Source organism: Oncorhynchus kisutch, linkage group LG8 (genome assembly GCF_002021735.2).
Source record: "Oncorhynchus kisutch isolate 150728-3 linkage group LG8, Okis_V2, whole genome shotgun sequence".
NCBI classification, from domain to species: domain Eukaryota; kingdom Metazoa; phylum Chordata; class Actinopteri; order Salmoniformes; family Salmonidae; genus Oncorhynchus; species Oncorhynchus kisutch.
The window spans coordinates 55,913,967-55,935,817 of NC_034181.2; the positions used below are offsets into that span (position 1 = coordinate 55,913,967).

Consider the following 21,851-nt stretch of genomic DNA (forward strand, 5'->3'; position numbering starts at 1 on the left):
AACCCACCGTTCCAAGGCCGTCATTGAAAATAAGATTGTGTTCTTAACAGTTAAATAAGGTGTAAAAAAAACGGCCAAATCGGTGTCCAAAAATACAGATTTCCGATTGTTATGAAAACTTGAAATCAGCCCTAATTAATCGTCCATTCCGATTAATCGCTTCTACTGAGTATATCAAACATTAGGAACACCTTCATAATATTGAGTTGCGTCCCCTCCCCCTTTGCCCTCAGAACAGACTAATTTAATACATTATAATACATTCTTCTTTTTTAAACAATGGCAATGCTAGCTATTCTCTCTTGGAATTTGAAAGGCCTGAACTGTCCTATTAAATGTTCCAGCTGTCTTGATATCCTAGCAAGAAACCATGTTGATATAGCAATGCTCCAAGAAACACACCTGATTCAAAAGGAGAACCATTTGTACAAAATGTCTGCTTTTTCCATCAGCCCCAAACAAAACTAAAAGTGTAATCATAATGATGCATGAAGGCTAACTAATGAAAAAGTTGGTTACAAAAAAGAGACAACTGATCATAGATTTTTAAGATATTTGCCCGAGGTCGACATATTACCAATGGTAATTGTCCGCACTGCTGAGGTGGGGTGGGAACTCTCTTTTCGGTAGAGTCTGTGAAACTGCATGGCACACGCTACCTCAAATTAGTCATTTTTAACAGACGTGTTCAAGTTGTCATAGCAGTATTAGCTAGACGAGCTTGAATTACAAAAAATGGTTAAACAATTAAGCCTTGTGGTTAGCTGCCTTTTCAATTTACCGTCAGTTTTAGGCAATAGATTGCCATTCAAAACATTTACTGTTACCCTTGCTACTTTAGCCTTGTTCACACTGCAGGCCTTAATGCTCAAATCAGTTTTGTTGGTGGTGGTGCTTGTGCTTCCTATCACGCAGAAGTGATGTCGCAAGCTAAGCTAACTTTCAAAATGAGTCCTTTTTGGCTAACCACAGCATTCAACTACCTAGCTAGGTAGCTGTTCAGCTTTCTAGCACATCACCATTTTTTTGGTAAACAATTAACAAGCAAGTTAGCTACCACATGTTCTTGTCAAACGATCTAAAAATACACTTGAGGGCAAATAAATCGCATGGCCAGGAATCAGATTTGTATGTGGCTTGAAATATCCCATTCCATGTGCTTTTGGGCTGTTCAGACTGCAGGAAAAATAAAATATTTGAGTTGGATGTGCCAAATAATAGGTTGAGAGTCACTTCAAACTGCCAGTGTGAACAAGGCTTTAGTGAACGAATAAAGCTGAAAACCATAACCGTAACATACTACATTTTCTTGTTTTGCAGGTTTCCCCAGTAGTTTTTTCTCAGATGTCCACAATGACAACTAAGGTCCTGCATGCTCCACCCACACCTAGCCCTTCCTCTTCGTGATTGAACAGCTGCTGACTGACCAGAGAGGTGCAAAATGTCTGTTGCCATGACTTAAAGACATCAATCAAAGATGGAGAAAAAGAAAATGTGTCCCCGTCTACTGGACTACCTGGTGGTGGTGGGAGCCAGGTGAGGACTTCATAGGGTTGGTTGGGAAATAACAGTCCAATCCTAATCTGATTCCTACTACCTCACATTATATTGTTAGGCCTTTGTTTTTTTTAAATTCAAGACTTTCTAATGCCCATTTTTCCTCCATCCTACCTTCCAGGCAGCCCAGCACTGACAGCGGGTCCCAGACCCCCCAGCTCCTCCGCCGTTACCCGCTGGAGGACCACCCAGACTTCCCTCTGTCCCCGGACGTGGTCTTCTTCTGTCAGCCTGAGGGATGCCAGAGCATCCGGCAGCGCCGGGTCAGCCTGCGAGACGACGCCTCCTTCGTCTTCGCACTCACTGACAAAGACTCGGGCATCACGCGCTATGGTATCTGCGTCAACTTCTACCGCTCCTTCCAGCGAGGGGGGCACCGCCGCGACAAGGCGGGTAGCAGTGGAACGGCAGCACAGACAGTGGAAGCGACCAGCGAGGGTTCGGATGGCAGCGGTGGCTGCCCCAATGCCTCCACGTTGCCGATGCCTGCCAGTGCCGACACAACAACCACACCTATACCAGGCACGGAGCCGGGACCACCTGGTGGCGAGCCAAATGCCGGCAGGTCCCCTCGGCACAAACGCAGCACTGCCAAGATGGTCAGTCAGAACCGCGACAGCACGCTGACCTCGCTGTGCATGATCAGCCACTACCCCTTTTTCTCCACCTTTAGGGAGTGCCTGTACATCCTCAAGAGAATGGTGGACTGCTGCAGCCACAGGATGACCCAGCGCGCCGGCCTGCCCCGCGCAACTCAGAGGTGAGACCTATGCATAGTGCCAGGCTTATCAAATGATGGAGCCCCCTGGTTTCCATTTCTTTCAGGAGATTTAGTTGAGTAAATTCACAACGTTGCTAAAACTATCCTAAAACTACACCGGCCAGAACACTTCCAACCGCAGTACTAACCCCACTCATGATATTTTCATGGACAAGATGTAATTGCCCCACTCATTATATTTTAAAACAACACTGGTCTGAAATGCCGGCGGATTAAATTCTTGGAGGTGAAATGGACACTGGACAGTGAGAACCTTGTGGGTAGTGTCATCAGTGAGTCAGCAGGGCCTTATCCCCTATTGTGGGGTCTCCTAACAAATGCTGCAGGAAATGCGTGGTTCCCCTGCTCTCGAAAGACACACACCGGCACGGCCTATCATGCTGGTGTTGATGCAAGGCAATTGATGAAGATCCGTGACCATTGTGTGCATTCATCTTTACGCACACAGGGTATTGAGACATTCCCATTTATTATTTATGCAATAATGTTTATTATTTAACGAGTTAACGATTTCTATTATGTTTTCTTAGAGATATATTGAAAATAATGATTTACAGTAACTTATTTATTTGCTTCAATTGGAAGTTTTCCTCCCTCAAACCAATCCTCTCTCCTTTCCTCTATAACGATCAACACCACAATGGATCCATGTATTGTCTGCCCAGACAATAGTAACAATTGTCGCTCAGCTCCAGGAAAAGCACAGCGTAGCCAATTCCTGTGTGTAGTAGTAGCAGCAGATGTCGGTAAACTATAATACCCTATCAGAAGCAGAGGGGTATAAAGCTCTGCTTCGGGTTAATGAAGACCTCACTCACTGTCGTGACATTTTCCCTGGTCTGTGTATAGCGCGGTGACGAAGACCGAGAGAGAGACCCAAGGATCGTGCTCAGGGATCAAAATTTTTTTTTGCGAATTGGTAGCACTTGTGCTCCTAACTTTCAAAAAGTTAGTAGCACCACATACATCTTAAAGTACCAGAAAAATTGATTCGTAAATTTATTTAGATATAGCCTGCATTGCACCTATATGAATCCTACTTACTTTTGAAGCACAGCTCCTGAAAAAGAGATCACTTTTTCTTTCTTTCTGTGCAACCAAATGTTTGCATATACTGGTAAAGTTTACCAGGTTGTTAGTAGGGCTGCACGATAATATATATTTTTTTCAAACGACTCTTGTAATTTGACTTGCGATATAGATCAAAACACTTGGGTGAACTGTTGGAATCATATAAATACTATTCAAAGTTCTACGGTTGGTGTTTGGCATGACAACAAACCAAAAAGCCAGCTAGGAGTTATGACAGGGTGGGAACCAACGTGTTGGTCAGTGTTTCCCAGGGGACCCTAATCACATTTAAATAGATGCTGCATTTGGACAAAGAGTTTAGAATAGGCTGTCTGATTCAGAACATGGCGTTGCGCAAACAACATGCTGATCTACACCACCACTGGTAACAACCTGTATGAAAGCAAATGTTTGCTTTGCCCAAGCTTGAGCTTTTAGCTAAATGGCATTTTAGCCAGCTAGTTAGCGATCAGCATTATTTTAGGCATATGCCAGCTTCCTTAGACTAACTTGAGTTTTGCAGAGAGCAAGATACACACAGTAACAGTATAATAGGGAAGACCTATAGATTTATATTTAGAAACTGCCTGGAAAGCGCCATCGTTCTTGTTTTGGAAGAATACGGCTGTGGAGGAACTGTGTGCTCTCTGCTTGATTAACAGAGGCCGGGGCTTGGTATGTATGTGTGTGTGTGTGTGTGTGGTTCGGGAACTGGCAGGAAGCAGTCTTATTCGAGCAGTGTAGAGAAGTGTTGCGGTGAATTACTAAGACATTTATTTACTTGTGATTTTCTTTTAGTTGCGCTGGTGTACCCAAAATGAAACCCCAGGTCGTACAGCAAAAATATTTAGTTGTATATGCGTCCAAATTGCTCACACTTTCGAGCCCTAGCCGTGCTGCCTTACATAACACTGTGATGGTCTGCTGCGTTGCGGGCTGCTGCGGCGCACACATACACATATACACACAGTTACACTTACACACTCTACACTACAGTCTATGACATACACACACACTCAGCGCTCGCCTGACAGATTGAGGGCTCTGACTGCCTTCAGGGAGCAGCTGCAGTGGGCGGCGGCCCAGGGCGAGCTCTGACGAGCTACTGATTAATCTCCCTCCCTAGCCAACAGACGCCAGGCAATCGCAAAGAGGGTTTTAATGCCACCACGTTGTGTGTACAGGTGTGGACATTCAGAGTGGAGGGCTGTCGACATATCGGCGGCTCGTATCTGCGTCTTGTTTGCTCATTACACAATGACAACGTACAGTAGAATGCAGAGGGAAGGGTGTTTTGTCTGTGTAAATGCAGTTATAAGGCTTTGATGTAGCACTTAATATTAGAATAATGTATGTGTACAGGTGTTGCAGGAGCAGCAGTACGGTTTGTTTGGGTTGATTATCTCGCAGGATATGCTTGCTTTTATCACCTGTTGAGAAGTATGATTTGTTGACTGTCTCCTGTCAGGGACACCATTTCCCTCTGCATGTCACAGAGGCCTCTACATGTGTATCTAAACTGTCAGTTTGTTGACTGACTTGTCATTCTGCCATCAGGGACACCATGTGGCGCGTGTTCACGGGGGCCCTGTTGGTGGAGGAGAAAGGCAGCCAGCTGCTGGCTGACCTGCGGGAGATCGAGTCCTGGGTCTACCGCCTCCTGCGCTCCCCGGTGCCCGTGGCGGGCCAACGGCGCGTAGATGTGGAGGTGCTGCCCCACGAGATGCAGCCGGCACTCACCTTCGCCCTGCCCGACAACTCTCGCTTCTCCATGGTGGACTTTCCCCTGCACCTGCCCCTGGAGTTGCTGGGTGTGGATGCCTGCCTCATGGTGCTCAGCTGCATCCTGCTGGAGCACAAGGTTAGGGGAAAGGGTGGATGTTTTGAATGGAGTTTACCCTGAGAACTGAGTAGTTATTTAGGATGCAAAATGATTTGCAAATCAGTCAGTTGGTGCAGTCGGTGATCAGCGACTCAGGAGAATTTATGTTCTCAAACAACTCTGGTTCAACATTTCAGCCAACTTTAAAGGCAAGTCAAGACTGACTTATCTACAAACCACCTTACATCATAAACAGCTACTCAATATTATTTGTAGATCACTCTCGAGCACGGCCTCTGCCTTAAATAAGGCTATTGCTCAGTCACAAATCAGCCCATTGCCTCCTAGGTGGGTCAGTGCAGTGAGTACTGTTCTGTGTGTGTGTGTGTGTGTGTGTGTGTGTGTGTGTGTGTGTGTGTGTGTGTGTGTGTGTGTGTGTGTGTGTGTGTGTGTGTGTGTCCGTCCTCAACAGCCAAACTCAGCAAAAAAAGAAACGTCCTCTCACTGTCAACTGCGTTTATTTTCAGCGAACTTAACATGTGTAAATATTTGTATGAACGTAACAAGATTCAACAACAGACAAACTGAACAAATTCCACAGACAAGTGATTAACAGAAATGGAACAATGTTTGTCACCAAAGCCCCATATACTACCCACCACTGCGACCAGTATGCTCTCATTGGCTGGTCCTCGCTACATATTTGTTGCCAAACCCACTGGCTCCAGGTCATCTATATATAAGTCTTTGCCAGGTTAAGCTCCGCCTTATCTCAGCTCACTGGTCACCATAGCAACACCCACCCGTAGCACGCGCTCCAGCAGGTATATTTCACTGGTCATCCCCAAAGCCAACACCTCCTTGACCGCCTTTCCTTCCTGTTCTCTGCTGCCAATGACTGGAACAAATTGCAAAAATCACTGAAGTTGGAGACTTATCTCCCTCACTAACTTTAAGCATCAGCTGTCAGAGCAGCTTACCGATCGCTGCAGCTGTACACAGCCCATCTGTAAATAGCCCATCCAACCAACTACCTACCTCATCCCCATATTTGTTTTTGTTTTTCTGCTCTTTTGCACACCAGTATTTCTACTTGCACATCCTCATCTGCACATCTATCACTCCAGTGTTAATTGCTAAATTGTAATTACTTTATCCCGCGTGTCATTACTTTATCCCACGTGTAACTGTTGTTTTTGTCGCACTGCTTTGTTTTATCTTCGCCAGGTCACAGGCCAGTTGAGAACTAGTTCTCATTTACAACTATCTGGTTAAATAAAAGTTTTAAAAAAATGTTTTTATTTTTTTTTATCTGTAAAGTAATGCAGCTTTTGAAGTTTGACTAAGGTCCATCACTAGGTGACAAGAACTGTCAATCAAATCTCGAGCTGCCTGCCTGCTGCCTGCCCACAAACTACTCTCTCCTAAAAAGTACTTTACAGTTTGTTAAATACCGTGACTTACCATGACATTTTAGTAGAAAAAAAACACATTTCCATCTAGGAATCGACTCCAAAAATCCAGTATCCTTTGAACGAAGGAGACTGATTAGTTTGCTTACTTTTGAGAATATAAACACTCGCTTCTTTCATAGCTAGCTACCGAGGGACTGAGAGAGGCACAGTATAGGAAGGTCGGCTACCAGGCAGACTGTCAGAACGGTGCACTAGGCCTATCAGCAATCAAAGCTGTATCTCACTGGAATGCTGTATTTCGCAATTTCTTGGCTTGTAATGTCTCGCAACTTCAGTAAAGCAGGGCCTATCATCAATGAATAGGCTAGGATATTCTACACGCAACAGACTGAAGACTGAACACACACTTGCATCATTAGTGAAGAGAAATAGCAGGCGAGCCAGCTGCACTGTGATTGTAATTTTGTAGAAAAAAATAAATAAACTTTGTTTGTCCGTTTAGGGTTCTTTCTTAACGTTAAGGATCCCGATATCTTTTTAAAGTTTAAACCTTCTCACCCCTACTGTAGTTCCAACTCTTGATAATTGAATAAAAGGGCCGACTCAAACATTTTGTTCACAATCTCTATTAAAGACCAAGTCCCACACTACACACAAACGGATTTTATATGTAGCAGGGTTATTCAACTCTTGCCCTACGAGGTCCGGAACCTGCTGTTTTTTTCTGTTCTACCTGCTGTTTTTTTCTGTTCTGCAGTCACCACTGTAATCGTCACGCACCCTTATTCTGTCCCCTTTGTTTCACTGTCTGAACACCCGCAGTGACTACGCTCTATCCCCCCCCCTTCCCATTTACTGTAAGAACAATATGTCAGGTTAACCTTGAAGGACCTCCTTTCGCTGTTCAAGCTTAAACATGCCACTGTTTGTAGAGTGAAAACAGCAGATTTTGGTCTGTACGTTTACTGTTGAAACAACCACACAACTAGTCAATGCTACTTCTCTTATTGTGAAGGAATAAAAACTCTTTGGGAGAAAAATGAAGATACTTTCTCGGGTGGTAGTCATTGAATTGATCTTGTATGGAATAAACAGCATGTTTATCTATGGCCAACCAGTCTTCTGAAGTATCAGATAGTTTGTTTTGATTTGTGTCTTCCAGGTGGTCCTCCAGTCGCGGGACTACAATGCCCTGACCATGAGTGTCATGGCGTTTGTAGCCATGATCTACCCCCTGGAGTACATGTTCCCTGTCATTCCCTTACTGCCCACCTGCATGGCCTCCGCTGAACAGGTATGTCAACAAACCAATGACTGCAGCACTGGTAGTTGTAGTACTATTCGGAGAACAAATAGAGGGCTTTTTAATAGCTGGAACCAGAGGTTGTGGATGGATTATTATTATTTGTTTTAAAGGGATGCACTTCTACACACGTTTGGGGGAAAAATGAAGGAATTCCCACACTGTAATTGATTGCCTTTTGAAAGTTTCACTTTTTTTATTTTTTTTTATTAATTTTGCCAATTTTATCATCCATTGCTTTTTTTTGTCAGGGCATTTGTGATCGTAGATGTTGAAGAAGAGATTAGTCCCTGTATTATGTTTGAATCCATGCCTAGTGGAGTTCTAGCCCACTAGCTTTAGTCTATGGTGTGAGGCTCCTCCTATTGGAGCTATTCTTGCTTGTGTGCTGGTTTGATTTTTGTCTGATCGTGACGTCGATGTCCTTTCTCTTTCCTTTTGTAGCTTCTCCTCGCCCCCACCCCTTACATCATAGGTGTGCCTGCCAGCTTCTTCCTCTACAAATCCGATTTCAAAATGCCCGACGATGTGTGGCTCGTGGACCTGGACTGTAACAAGGTAAATGCCCCAAAATGGAGGTGCGCTTCAGCGGCCCCGCAAACGGTCTCTGCAGATCTTTGGTAGATCTTTGCTATTCTTTGGCAGATCTTTGCTATTCTTTGGCAGATATATGCTGTTCCTTTGCAGATCTATGCTGTTCCTTCACAGATCTATGTCATTCCTTCGCAGATCTATGCTGTTCCCTACTCCATTTGAGTTCCATACAGCATTATCTCTGATTGGGAGACAAGATTCTAGACACTTGCTTGAGATGTCTTTATTTTCACTGCTAAATCCCTTTTGGGGTTCAGTTCTCTCATTGTGACAGATATTGTGTTAGGCTAGATGTCGACTTGATGCAGGAGGGAAATGCCTTGCTCTTGTCATCCTCATTTCAGACCTGTGCAGAAACTGACTTCAACATAAAAGTCCTCCCTCTCTGTGAGACAGAGAGAGCATCAGTGTTTTCAGTGCTAAAACACCCACCCACATCCCAGTCTGTCTTTCTAGGGGCAAATTCCTTCCCTTTCGTCTACTATTTAGTAGGTAATGGTGACCGATGTATGCTTTCATCATTTGAAGGGGTATTTGTGTACTCTTGTACGTGTGTAGTGTACATTTATTTTTTTTCTAACATTTGACAGTTTGAGCATGCTTTGTTGCTCCACAGGTCAAAGCACCCACCAATGCAGAGCACCTACCCCTTCTTCCCGAGCCGGAATCCACAGAACTCAAGAAACACCTGAAACAGGTAAATATAGCCTGTCGCAACATACCTGATAGCACTATTTTCAGTGGTCGTTCATTAAGCATGTATGTTAGCACTGCCAACCGTTAACTCAGTTTATTTCTACCTCTTGTATTGCTTTATTACGTAATAAAAAATATTAAAAATACTGCGATATTGCCGCATGTTGTTATATTCACTATTTGTTTTCAAGTGATCACCTTCTCTTCTTTCAGCTTTAGATATGTTTCAAGAGAGGTTTGATGAATTGCGCCAGGCACATCGGTGTCCTTGTCCTCTTACCGTGTTGTATGCACTAACTATGCATATAGTGTGGGAGCATTGTGGAGTTAAGCATTGTAATGTCCTAACGACAACAAGTGTTTTTTTGTTTTCTCGTTTTTTTTTCTTCTGTCTCTCTCTCTCTCTCTCTCTCTCTTTCCTTTGCATGCACTAGCTCACTAAGGTAAAAAAAAAAGCAGCTACTAGGTCTTACTCCCTTGGACCTCAGTAACAGCTGTAGCAGTAGAACTGACCGAATCCTCTAAGCCCAGAACCTCAAATAACAATACGTTGATGAGAAGCTGGTTCTGATTCACCAACCTCTCTTACGCGTGTTGTGAAATGCCAATCAAACATTCCACTCTGGTACCACGTCACAGCTTGGCATTGTAACTAAAACCACCTCGAATTATCAGCGACAGTCTTAGTTACCCCCACCCGCCATCTTGACATCTAGCTATCATTAGCACATTTTGCCATTGAACTATTCCTACCCAACATTGTCATCATCTACGTTTTTGAGTTTATTTGATTTGAAAGTGCATATTAAACACCAGATGCTTTATGAAGAGAAGTTACATGAAAAGAAAAACAAGACATGAATCCGCCATATGAACAAATGTCACATTTTAAACATTCTAAGGCACGATTCCTCATCGCCCTTTAAAAAATGCGTCTCAACTCGTCACCAAATGTTATTCAGCGCTTGTTTTTTAACATCCAAACCCAGTAACCCCAATTTGAATCCGCAGTCACACCTCGTCATGTTGAAAATCCCTGCATATCATAGTTTGTTGATATGCTTTGAATCAGAACCAGTGTAGTTACTTGTGTGTGTGATAGACTTGGCCCTATCCCAGAGTGTGTGCGATTTGATTTAAGATAGACCTGTGTGTTGGCAGAGCCAAAAAATCTGTTGTGTTAACAAGCCATTTGATTGAAACGATATGGGTAAAGGTGAGTTTTCATAGGTTCTATTGTTTTAAGGGTTAAAGCTGTCCTCAGCAGTCCTCAAAACAGTGACAAACAAGTGGTAGCCGGTAGGTCCTTGCAGTCCCACACAGGGAATGGGTTAGTGTACACTGAGTGTACAAAACATTTAAGGTACACCTTCCTAATATTGAGTTGCACCCCCTTTTGCCCTCAGAACAGCCTCAATTCATCGGGGCATGGACTCTACAATGTATGACGCGTTCCACAGGGATGCCATGCCACTCCAATGCTTCCCACAGTTGTTAAGTTGGCTAGATATCTTTTGGGTGGTGGACCATTCTTGAAAAGCCCAGCAGCGTTGCAGTTCTTGACACACTCAAACCTGTCTGCCTGGCACCTACTACCATACCCCGTTCAATGGCACTTGCCTTTTTTATCTTGCCATTCACTCTCTGAATAGCACACATACACAATCCATGTCTCAATTGTCTCACGGCTTAAAAATCAATCTTTAACCCGTCTACTCTACTCATAGCTTTCACTTGGTCAGTATATGTCATGAAAAGGTGTTTTGTAATGTTTTGTACACCTAGTCAGAAACTCACAGGTTAAGAGTTGGGAGGGGGGGGGGTATATGGACAGTGTAAACAAAAAGCCAAAAGGTTTTTAATTTACAACAATTATTGTCAAGAGATCTGCTCCCTTCTGTGCCTCAGTATCACCTCTCCATCGTATCCACTGGCGATCCTCCCAGCTGGTAACCATCGATAGACTCTTTAGTCTTCAGTGGCTAACTTGCGTTGGGTGTGATGTGGTGAATTACTGTTCCTTTTTGGGTGTTGTTTTGTCGCACTCATGTTTGTTTGTGTCTCTGTCATGGTTTGTTCTCTTCCTCTCTTGCACCTCTTCTCTCTCTCGCTCTACTTCTCTACAACATTCTCTCTCTCTTGTTCTCTGGCTATGTCCCAATTCTCTAAAACTGCCCCTTTCCTGTTCTCCCTTCTTTTGCAACCACTTAGCTGAAAGGGCTGTATGTGGAAGCAACAGGGAGGCATCTCCATCTCCCCACTAGCCCACTTATTGGCTAGTCAAGGTTCCGACGTCGCTTTCAAGCATCCCGTCCTTTCAGCTGTTTTAGTAGTCAGGATTGAGAGGAGATGAGGAAAGGAATCCATTTAAAGGGAATTGGACCACACAGCCTCCTATCTTGCCCCCTTTTTTTTTGTTGTCACGTGTGGTTTCAATTCTGCTCAGCAATTGGTCAGCTCAGCCTTTTCATGTGATCCTCTTCCTGGCATCTCTCTTTTCCCCCTTCCTCCTCCCCTTCCCTAGTGTCTGGTTAGGTTGACCGTGATCACCCAAAAGCAGATCTTCTCCTCTGACAATAAGGTTGCTAATTTTTCCTTCTGCGGAATGTGCCCACGCTCCTTGCACGGATATTCTTCCTAACCAAACTTAAATATGTTTTGTTGTTGCTTGTTATTGTTTCCTCCAAGTGTCATACACTATTGTTGAGATGTTGTAACAGACTGGCGGCAAAGAGAGATATTTCGTAAGACCCACCACTGGCTGCTTAGTTTTGGCTTGAGCATGCCTGAATGTATGCACATCTATCTTGTCATCAGTGAGTGTTCTTGTAAGCAAACACAGTGGATATGCAGATTTCTGTTGTAACACATAGGTTGCGTCCAGGACTGAACCTGGCCATCAAACGATCCACTGTGCTAACTTCGTGCAAAACCCTGAATGAGTCTTGTAGCAGTCCCAGAGTGCTAGTGAATTCCCTCTGCTGTTTCTTTTTCCGCCGACCTTTCCGAAGTGACGCTCCCATTTCAGGCATCTGCAAAAACATGCACTCTTCAGATTCATTTGCTGGGGAAACAGGCTTCCTCATTTTATCCCACACGCTCACCTGTCAGCTAATAACATAATCACATTGTGAGTCCTCCTAGCTTAGTCCTTGTGTTTTATTAATGATTTATTCTCAAATGAGAACTTACATCATACAGATAAAAACATAATAAAGCAGCACAATACATAAACAAATAAATGATAAGTTGTAACTCAATTTTCTCAAATTACTCTCTTGCACCGTTTTGAACCTCAAACAGACAGTTCCACACTGGTCCTAGTGAGACCATTCTGTTGCACTACCCTTCAGCTGATGCCTGAGGTGAGGGTGCCCCCTAGTGGGGCTGAGTGACCCCTCGTCATCATGACAGTGTGTTGATTAAAACCTTCCTCACCTCTACCCGCTCCAGGCCCTGGCCAGCATGAGTCTCAACACCCAGCCCATTCTGAACCTGGAGAAGTTCCAGGAGGGCCAGGAGTTACCCCTGCTCCCCCCCGGCCAGAACAAGGCGTCGCCCTCCTCCACCGAGTTCAACCCCCTCATCTACGGCAACGACGTGGACTCTGTGGATGTGGCCACCAGGCAAGGCTTGACAAAGTTTCTCTGTCCCTTTTTAAGTAGATCTCATATTATCCATGCGAGGCAATTTGTGAGGTTGGTTCTATTTGAACTTTGACCCTAGCAGAATAATCTAGACACTCCTCCTCCATTTGGTTCCTGAATATTGTAGATAATAGATATGAAGGGCTATTTACATATGCACAATTTATGGATTGACCCCTGTTCCTACTTGAAGTTTCTAAAATCTGAAGTGTATATTTGTATTTGTATTTATTATGGATCCCCAAGGCAGCTAATGGGGGTCCAGCAAAATGAAGACAGATATACATCATTAAAAGCATTACAATACATTCATAACAGATTTCCCAACATTGTGTGCCCTCAGGCCTCTACTACCACATATCTATAACACAAAATCAGTGTGTATAGTGCGTATGCTATCGTGTGTTTGTATGCATATGTCTATGTCTATGTTTGTTGATTCACAGTCCCCACTGTTTCATAAGGTGCATTTTTTTATGTTTTTTTAAATCAAATTTTACTGCTGGAGTTACTTGATTTACTGTGTGAGTTACTTGATGTGGAATAGAGTTCCATGTAGTCATGGCTCTATGTAGTACTGGTCGTCTCTCCAGTCTGTTCTGGACTTTGGGACTGTGAAGAGACCTCTGGTGGCTTGTCTTGTGGGGTATGCATGGGCTGTGAGCCAGTAGTTCAAACATTGCATTCAACATGCAAATACTTTTCATAAATATAAGTAGTGATGAAGTCAATCTCTCCTCCACTTTGAGCCAGGAGAGATTGACATGCGTATTATTATTGTTAGCTCTCTGTGTGCATCCATTGGGCAAGCCGTGCTGCCCTGTTCTGAGCCAGTTGCCATTCTCCTAAATCCCTCTTTATTTGCACCTGACCACAACTGAACAATAGTTCAGGTGCGACAAAACTAAGGCCTGTAGGACCTGCCTCGTTGATAGTGCTGTTAAGAATGCAGAGCAGCGCTTTATTATATACGGACTTCTCCCCATCCTAGCTACTGTTGTATCAATGTTGTATACACTACCGATCAAAAGTTTTAGAACACCTACTCATTCAAGAGTTTTTATTTTGACTATTTTCTACATTGTAGAATAATAGTGAAGACATCAAAACTATGAAATAACACGTATAGAATCATGTAGTAACCAAAAAAGTGTTAAACAAATCTAAAGATATTGTGCAACACTGTGTGCTACTCCCTTCACAAAACAGCTCAAACTGGCTCTAACCAGAATAGAAAGAGAAGTGGGAGGCCCCGGTGCACAACTGAGCAAGAGGACAAGTACATTAGAGTGTCTAGTTTGAGAAACAGACGCCTCACAAGTCCTCAACTGGCATCTTCATTAAATAGTACCCGCAAAACACCAGTCTCAACGTCAACAGTGAAGAGGTGACTCCGGGATGCTGGCCTTCTAGGCAGAGTTGCAAAGAAAAAAACATATCTCAGACTGGCCAATAAAAATAAAAGATTTAAGATGGGTAAAAGAACAGACACTGGACAGAGGCAATCTGCCTAGAAGGCCAGCATCCCGGAGTCGCCTCTTCACTGTTGACGTTGAGACTGGTGTTTTGCGTGTACTTTTTAATGATGCTGCCAGTTGAGGACCTGTGAAGCGTCTGTACGCTTATTTAGATATTCCATTTAAAAATCTGCCGTTTCCAACTACAATAGTCATTTACAATATTAAAAATGTCTGCTGTATTTCTGATCAATTTGATGTTCATTTAATGGACAAAATTGTGCTTTTCTTTCAAAAACAAGGACATTTCTATGTGACCCCAAACTTTTGAACAGTAGTGTATATTTTGATTTGTTTAACACTTTTGTATTGCATATGTGTTATTTCAAAGTTTTGACGTCTTCATTATTATTCTACAATATAGTAAAAACCCTTAAATGTGTCGATCTAAAACCGATGACCAGTAGTGTATGACTCAACAAAGTCATAATGTCAAACAATGTGTTTAATTTGAACCTCATATCAAAGACGCATGTCTCTCGCATGTAAACTTGATAAACAAGAAAGCTTTTTGAATTGAACTAAATATGACTCATTGAAGCGTTAACACACTCACCTTTCCTTCTTACTCCAACAGGGTTGCCATGGTGCGGTTCTTCAACTCCCCCAATGTGCTCCAGGGTTTCCAGATGCACACACGTACGCTGCGTCTCTTCCCCCGGCCTGTGGTGGCATTCCAGGCCACGTCCTTCCTGGCCTCTCGGCCCCGACGCTCCGGCTTCGCTGAGAAGCTGTCGCACACCCAGGCCGTGGAGTACTATGGCGAGTGGGCCCTCAACCCCACCAACCTGGCCTTTCAGAGGATCCACAACAGTAAGTCCCTTACCCTAGCCTACACACCTGCTGTACTGCATATACCATGCACTGACTGACAATTGGTGTATTTGTGTTTAGAGCTGACCCGAACCATACTGTGCTAGCTTGGATATTTATAGTGTGATGTAAAGTCTAGCCCTTTACACTCGTACCCGTATGTATACGAGTTGAAAATTGCAGATTTGTGACCTAATTGTCTAAATTGGAACGTAGTGGCTGTACAGTAACATGCTATATATGAAGTTGGAGCTCTGGCTCTGCGCTTCACAGATGACGCGGATGCTACGCTACAGGACTGTTTTGCTAGCACAGACTGGAATATGTTCCGGAATTCATCAAATGGCATTGAGGAGTATACCACCTCAGTCATTGGCTTCATCAATAAGTGCATTGATGACGTCGTCCTCACAGTGACTGTACGAACATATCCCAACCAGAAGCCATAGATTGCAGGCAACATCCGCATCGAGCTAAAGGCTAGAGCTGCTGCTTTCAAGGAGCGGGAGAACAATCCGGACGCTTATAAGAAATCCCGCTATGCCCTCAGACGAACCATCAAACAAGCGAAGCGTCAACACATGATTAAGATTGAATCCTACTACAACGGCTCTGACGCTTGTCGGATGTGGTAGGGCTTGACAACTATTACGGACTACAAAGGGAAACCCAGACGCAAGCTGCCCAGAGCACCAGCTGTTCTGGATTACTGTGTGATAACGCTCTCGGTAGCCGATGTGAACAAAACCTTTAAACAGATCAACATTCACAAAGCCGCTGGGCCAGACGGATTACCAGGGCGTGTACTCAAAGCATGCGCAGACCAACTGTCAAATGTCTTCACTGACATTTTCAACATCTCCCTGACAGTCTGTAATACCTACATGTTTCAAGCAGACCACCATAGTCCCTGTGCCCTGAGAAGCGAAGGTAACCTGCCTAATTGTTTACCGCCCCGTGGCACTCACGTAGGTAGCCATGAAATGCTTTGAAAGGCTGGTCATGGCTCACTTCAACAGCATCCTCCCGGACACCCTAGACCCAATTCAATTTGCATACCGCCCCAACAGAACCACAGATGACTCAATCGCACTCCACACTGCTCTTTCTCAGGGGTGTGTACTTAGTCCCGACCTGTATTCCCTGTTCACCCACGACTGCGTGGCCAAACACAACTCCAACACCATCATTAAGTTTGCTGACGACACAACAGTGGCAGGCCGGATCACCGACAATGATGAGACGGCCTATAGGGAGGAGGTCAGAGAACTGGCAGTGTGGTGCCAGGATAACAACCTCTACCTCAATGTGAGTAAGACAAAGGAGCTGATGGTGGACAACAGGAAAAGCCGGGCAGAACAAGCCCCCATTAACATCGACGGTACTGTAGTGGAGCGGGTCGAGAGTTTCATGTTCCTTGGCGTCCACATCAACGCACTATCATGGTGCAAACATACCAAGACCGTCGTGAAGAAGGCACGACAAAACCATTTCCCCCTCAGGAGACGGAAAAGATTTGGCATGGGTCCCCAGATCCTCAAAAGGTTTAGTTATAGACTGTTTTCTCTGCTACCGCACTGCAAGCGGTACCGGAGCGCCATGTCTAGGACCAAAAGACCCCTCAACAACTTCTACCTCCAAGCCATTAGACTGCTGAGCAATTCATTAAAATCGCCACCGGACAATTTACATTGACCCACTCCCTTTGTACACTGCTGCTACTCGCTGTTTGTTTGTTGCCTATGCATAGTCACCTCACCAACACCTACATGTACAGATTACCTCAACTAGCCTGTACCCCTGCACACTGACTCGGTGCTGATGCCACCCTGTATATAGCCTCGTTATTCTTATTGTGTTACTTTTTATTATTACTTTTTATTTTTTTGCCTACTTGGTAAATACTTTCTTGTTATTGAACTGCACTGTTGGTTAATGGCTTGTAAGTAAGCATTTCACTGTAAAGTGTACACTTGTTGTATTCGGTGCATGTGGCAAATTTAAAGTTTGATTTCTATGGGTTTTGACTGACAGACGTTCTGAACTTTACCATCAAGCGACTAGATGTTGCTCCCATCCCTCCTGGTAATTGGAGATCTTTAGCACATTTGTGGTTGTCTTAGTGAGGGAAATGCTGTAAATAAAGATGACTCGAGGTATTTTGAAAGATGAGACGTTGAGGATTATAATAGGTACCGCTTTCATGTCATAAAAGCAAGCCAAACAACCGTGAGTCCAAATGTGCACTTTACATTTCCAAATTCTAAAAATCATATACTATGTTTGATGTACCGTTACAAGATGACATGGCGTCATCCCCTGGGTTGTTCTGATCAGAATGAGCCTACGTTTGTTTATTGTGAAGGAAATTTGCCGCTGGCCACGCACCTGAATGCACGAATGACTCCTTTCGAAGCGCACCAAAATTATAATCTGTTTCTTGTGAAAGCCTGAAAGTATTTTTGAACTTAGCTAGTCATATTGGCAATAGAACAAGCTTTCAAATAGTAGTGCACATCTGACCCAGATTGCGATTTTATGATGGGCCGTTTTTGCATTGCGTCAACAACAACAGGAATTGTGTGATTGCAGGGTTGTGTTCCATGCGATACGACTACAAGGGTTCTTGCTACAGTTCCTCAACGGCACAGCAGGAGAGCTCAAACAAAAAAAAGTACCTGTATAGTTGAAGACGCTTCTTTTGAGTCATAAACGTGCATTGAAATGGCTTAGGAACTGTGCACACTTCAGAAAGGCGTGTAGCCGCTTAGTCCTCTCACTCAAACCCTTGTTATTTTTTGTCTTGCAGTATGTTGAACCTTCCCCACATTTCTCAGTAATAGTCTTATCGCGTTACTGAATGTATCCAGAGTGTTTGCAAAAAGAGTACAGTAAATGTGAAATGCACACGAAATCAACAGTGTAATGTTTGGATTCGGTCTTGTCAGGTGAACTGTTGCGTACTCACCTTTTGGTCTAATCATTTTCCAATTATCTCCAAACTGTTCTCTTTCAATTGCTACCATTGTTATGTATATGCTTGTCATATTTCTTCTGTAAGAAACATTTCAATTGAGCCCTATCCGTATAAGCCCATTTCCACGTGTGTAAAGGGTTAAGTAAAAAGTTAATTATGCTATCAATTATTGCACTTTCTTTAGGTAAAATGTGAATATACACTCAGTGTACAAATCATTCGGAACACCTTACGAATATTGAGGTGCACCCCCTTTTGCCCTCAGAACAGCCTCAATTTGTCGGTGCATGGACTCTACAAGGTGTTGGACGCGTACCACAGGGATGCTGGCCCATATTGACTCGAATGCTTCCCACAGTTGTTGGCTGGATGTTCTTTGGGTGGTGGACCATTCTTGATACACACAGGAAACTAATTGAGCATGAAAAACCCAGCAGCATTGCAGTTCTTGACACAAACCGGTGTGCCTGGCACCTACTACCATACCCCGATCAAAAGCACTTAAATATTTTGTCTTCACCATTCACTCTCTGAATGGCACACATACACAATCTATGTCTCAATTGTCTCAAGGTTTAAAAATCCTTCTTTAATCTATATCCTTCCCGTCATCTACACTGACTTGAAGTGGATTTAATAGGTGCCATCAATAAGGGATCATAGCTTTCACCTGGATTCAACTGGTCAGTCTGTCATGGAAAGAGCAGTTGTTCCTAATGTTTTGTGCACTCCGGTATAGTTCAATGAGCAATACAGGCAGTTTGAAGGTTTCATAGTGCTTCTGAGCATACCTCTGTGTTCTGCAGACGTGTATGACCCATCTTTAATCGGAGACAAGGGCAAGTGGTACGCCCACCAGCTGCAGCCAGTGTTCTACCGTGTGTATGACGGCAGCTCCCGGCTGGCCGAGGCCATGAGCGGACCCCTAGAAGATGAGGCCAATGACTCAGACCCCACAGACGACAGGTAAAAAAAACGACCTCCACGGTTGGAAGGTATAATGTTTTTTTTTGATACTACTGTGATAATATAATTGACAAAATGTTAAATTAACGATTTTTTCAGTGCCAGGTACTGTCAATGTGGAAAACATGTTAGTGCGCCATTTAGCTGCGTAAAAAAACTAGATCTGAAAGGAGGTCCTTTCCAGTGTTTGATCTGTGTACGTGTGCATCATTTGTGTGTGTGCAAGTGCGGCCGACGGAGACAGTGCAGAAGAAGCAGCATGGTAGGCTATAGAATGTTGATAGACAACACATTAGCCACTAGATGGCGAACTCTAAACATTAACTAGTAGATTTGCCAGTTGGCTCAATAGTTAGCTTACTGGTCTTGCTAGAAATTATGTATGAGTTGAGGTTCATTTTAGTCTGAGAAAGGTTTAGTTAGCGTTTTTCATTTAGTCTTCTGTAGACATGTAAGGTGTCACCAGGATGGGGTCCGGGGTAATGCTACTCTGTTTTGTCTCCGTGGCAGTGACAGTGAGGCTGGCTACGATGACTCCAGTTCTTCCTACTCGTCACTTGGAGACTTGGTGAGCGAAATGATCAAATGTGACATCCAAGGGGACACGCCAAGTAAGTATCTGTGCCATTTCACCAAGGCTGCATTTACCCAGGAAACCCAATTCTATTATTTTACCCAATTATTGGCAAAAGACCAATATAGTGAAAGAAATATCAGATTTGGGCTGCCTGTGTAATTGCAGCCCAAGAACCACCTAGCTTACACATACTTATTGTTATGACAAAAAAACGGTAAATTCCACTGATTTATAATAACCGACAATTGTTTTCATCTTGAAAAATGGCAACCTAAAATGACCAATTCCTTTCAGAAACCGTCACTAGCTAAACATTTTGTTTTGTGACCCTTTTGCCATCAACACTAACTAATATCTGTCTTTTGGTGTCGTAGACCTGGATCCCCCTACCCACGCTGCACTCGGAGACGCCAGCGAAGTGGAGTTCCAGGACTTCCAGGAGTTCAAGGGAGGAGACGGTCCCCTCCCCCAAGAGAAGGCACTGTCCGAGGGGGGCGACGGAGCTCCTGAACCTCCTGATGGACAAGCCCTCCGCTCGAGCTCCAGCACAACCGCCAGCTCCAGCCCCAGCACAATCATCCAGGGAGTCAACAATGTCAGTGAACCCCTCAATTTACACCTGTATAAAATGATGCAGTTAACACTATGTGTTTTTAGCAACTGACATTTTTGGCAACTTATGTTTGTATTTGAGAACATGAGAACCTAATGGCTATAATTAAATCTTTGCTTGAGTTTTTTCTTCTTCCTTCTCATAAAGTGGCAATCTCGTGTATTGAATATCATCCATTAATGTCCATTGATTGATGTTCATTGTGTCCAGGAGCAGGCAGAACCAGTGGAAATGGAGGCATTGGCCAGTACAGCTCTACAGAACCCTGTCCCGGGATTGGGCGCTCCGCCTTTCTCCAGACCTCCCCCAGACGCTGCCCCGGTGGGACCAGCCAATAAGAAGGGAGAGTACGACAACCCCTACTTTGAGCCTCAGTATGGCTTCCCCGCTGAGGAGGACCCGGAGGCAGAAGACCAAGAGGAGACGTACACGCCCCGGTTCAACCAGAACCTCAATGGCAACAAGTACGTTACAACACACCTACGTTACAACACACCTACGTTACAACACACCTACGTTACAACACACCTACGTTACAACACACCTACGCCATAACGATGTACACACAAACAAGCATCATAAGCCACACATTCTGAAAACATAGTTTAAAAAAAACTGTGAAGTATACATCTCTTAAACACACTCACTCAATTAAGTCTCCGCTTCTGAATTCTGCGTCTGTGATATGCCTCTGGTGTAGCAGTCGAAAAACGAAGCTAACAGAGCGTGACAGACCTCTAACAGACCCAGACCTCCCAACACTTGTTCTGCTCCACAGAGCCCAACGCCCCCTGAGGCCCAGCAGCCTAAAGCTGCCCGGAGAGTCGGACGGAGAGGGCGACTCCCGCAACAGTTCTCCAAACTCCACCATCTCCAACAACAGCAGCGATGGCTTTGGGGGCCTCATGTCCTTTGCCAGTGAGTCTCCTTAACCAGGGTCAATTTCAGTTGTATGATAGTCACAGATCTGAAAGGGCTGGATAGGTGACGGTTAGACTTTGTCCTCCAAAGCGGAGCTTTTTTGCCCTTCTGCTCGTCTATCTTCTCCTATGGGATCTTTGGACACTGAAGGGGGAATGGGTAAGGGTTACCCAGCGGGCAATACTGGTTGCTGGTCTTCTCAACCAGGAAGACAACCAGAAATGTATAGTTTACAAACAGAAATTGACAATATTTGCCTGCTAGGTTGGGATTGAAATGGAACTTGACGATGGGCTGCAAATCATCACGGGTAATACTATAGGATGGTGAAACATGGTTAAATGTTGGTTGCTTTGATAGACTTCATCAGCGACGCTCTCTCTTTCACTGCAGGTAATCTGTACAAGAACCACGGTTCCAGCTTCAGCCTCTCCAACCTGTCTGTACCCAACAAGGGGGGTCTGAGAGAGAAGGCCGCTGGGGCTGGGCCCTTCCCCAATCTCAAAGGTACAGTACTAATGCAGCCCTTTGCCCTGTTTTGTCCTCCTTTCACGTTATCGTCACTCCTCCTTCATCTCTCT

At 44.2% G+C, this 21,851-nt stretch overlaps 1 protein-coding gene across 30 annotated transcripts in view; it reads left to right on the forward strand.

Annotated features, from left to right (window-relative positions):
• Positions 1-21,851, forward strand: part of LOC109895542 (MAP kinase-activating death domain protein) — a 74,831-nt gene that overhangs the window by 19,551 nt on the left and 33,429 nt on the right. For 16 of the 30 annotated variants that reach the window (XM_031830625.1, XM_031830630.1, XM_031830640.1 and 13 more), the window contains exons 2-16: positions 1,321-1,536; positions 1,679-2,317; positions 4,967-5,270; positions 7,809-7,940; positions 8,394-8,507; positions 9,160-9,240; positions 11,764-11,820; positions 12,693-12,865; positions 14,981-15,216; positions 19,000-19,159; positions 19,670-19,770; positions 20,111-20,331; positions 20,560-20,813; positions 21,128-21,267; positions 21,664-21,777. In XM_031830625.1, coding sequence (XP_031686485.1) covers positions 1,478-1,536; positions 1,679-2,317; positions 4,967-5,270; positions 7,809-7,940; positions 8,394-8,507; positions 9,160-9,240; positions 11,764-11,820; positions 12,693-12,865; positions 14,981-15,216; positions 19,000-19,159; positions 19,670-19,770; positions 20,111-20,331; positions 20,560-20,813; positions 21,128-21,267; positions 21,664-21,777 — 2,785 coding nt within the window. In that variant the 5' untranslated portion in view covers positions 1,321-1,477. Of the gene's footprint in view, positions 1-1,320; positions 1,537-1,678; positions 2,318-4,966; positions 5,271-7,808; positions 7,941-8,393; positions 8,508-9,159; positions 9,241-11,763; positions 11,821-12,692; positions 12,866-14,980; positions 15,217-18,999; positions 19,160-19,669; positions 19,771-20,110; positions 20,332-20,559; positions 20,814-21,127; positions 21,268-21,663; positions 21,778-21,851 lie in introns of those variants that run through there. The other 14 variants (XM_031830631.1, XM_031830649.1, XM_031830651.1 and 11 more) reach the window with 4 other exon arrangements.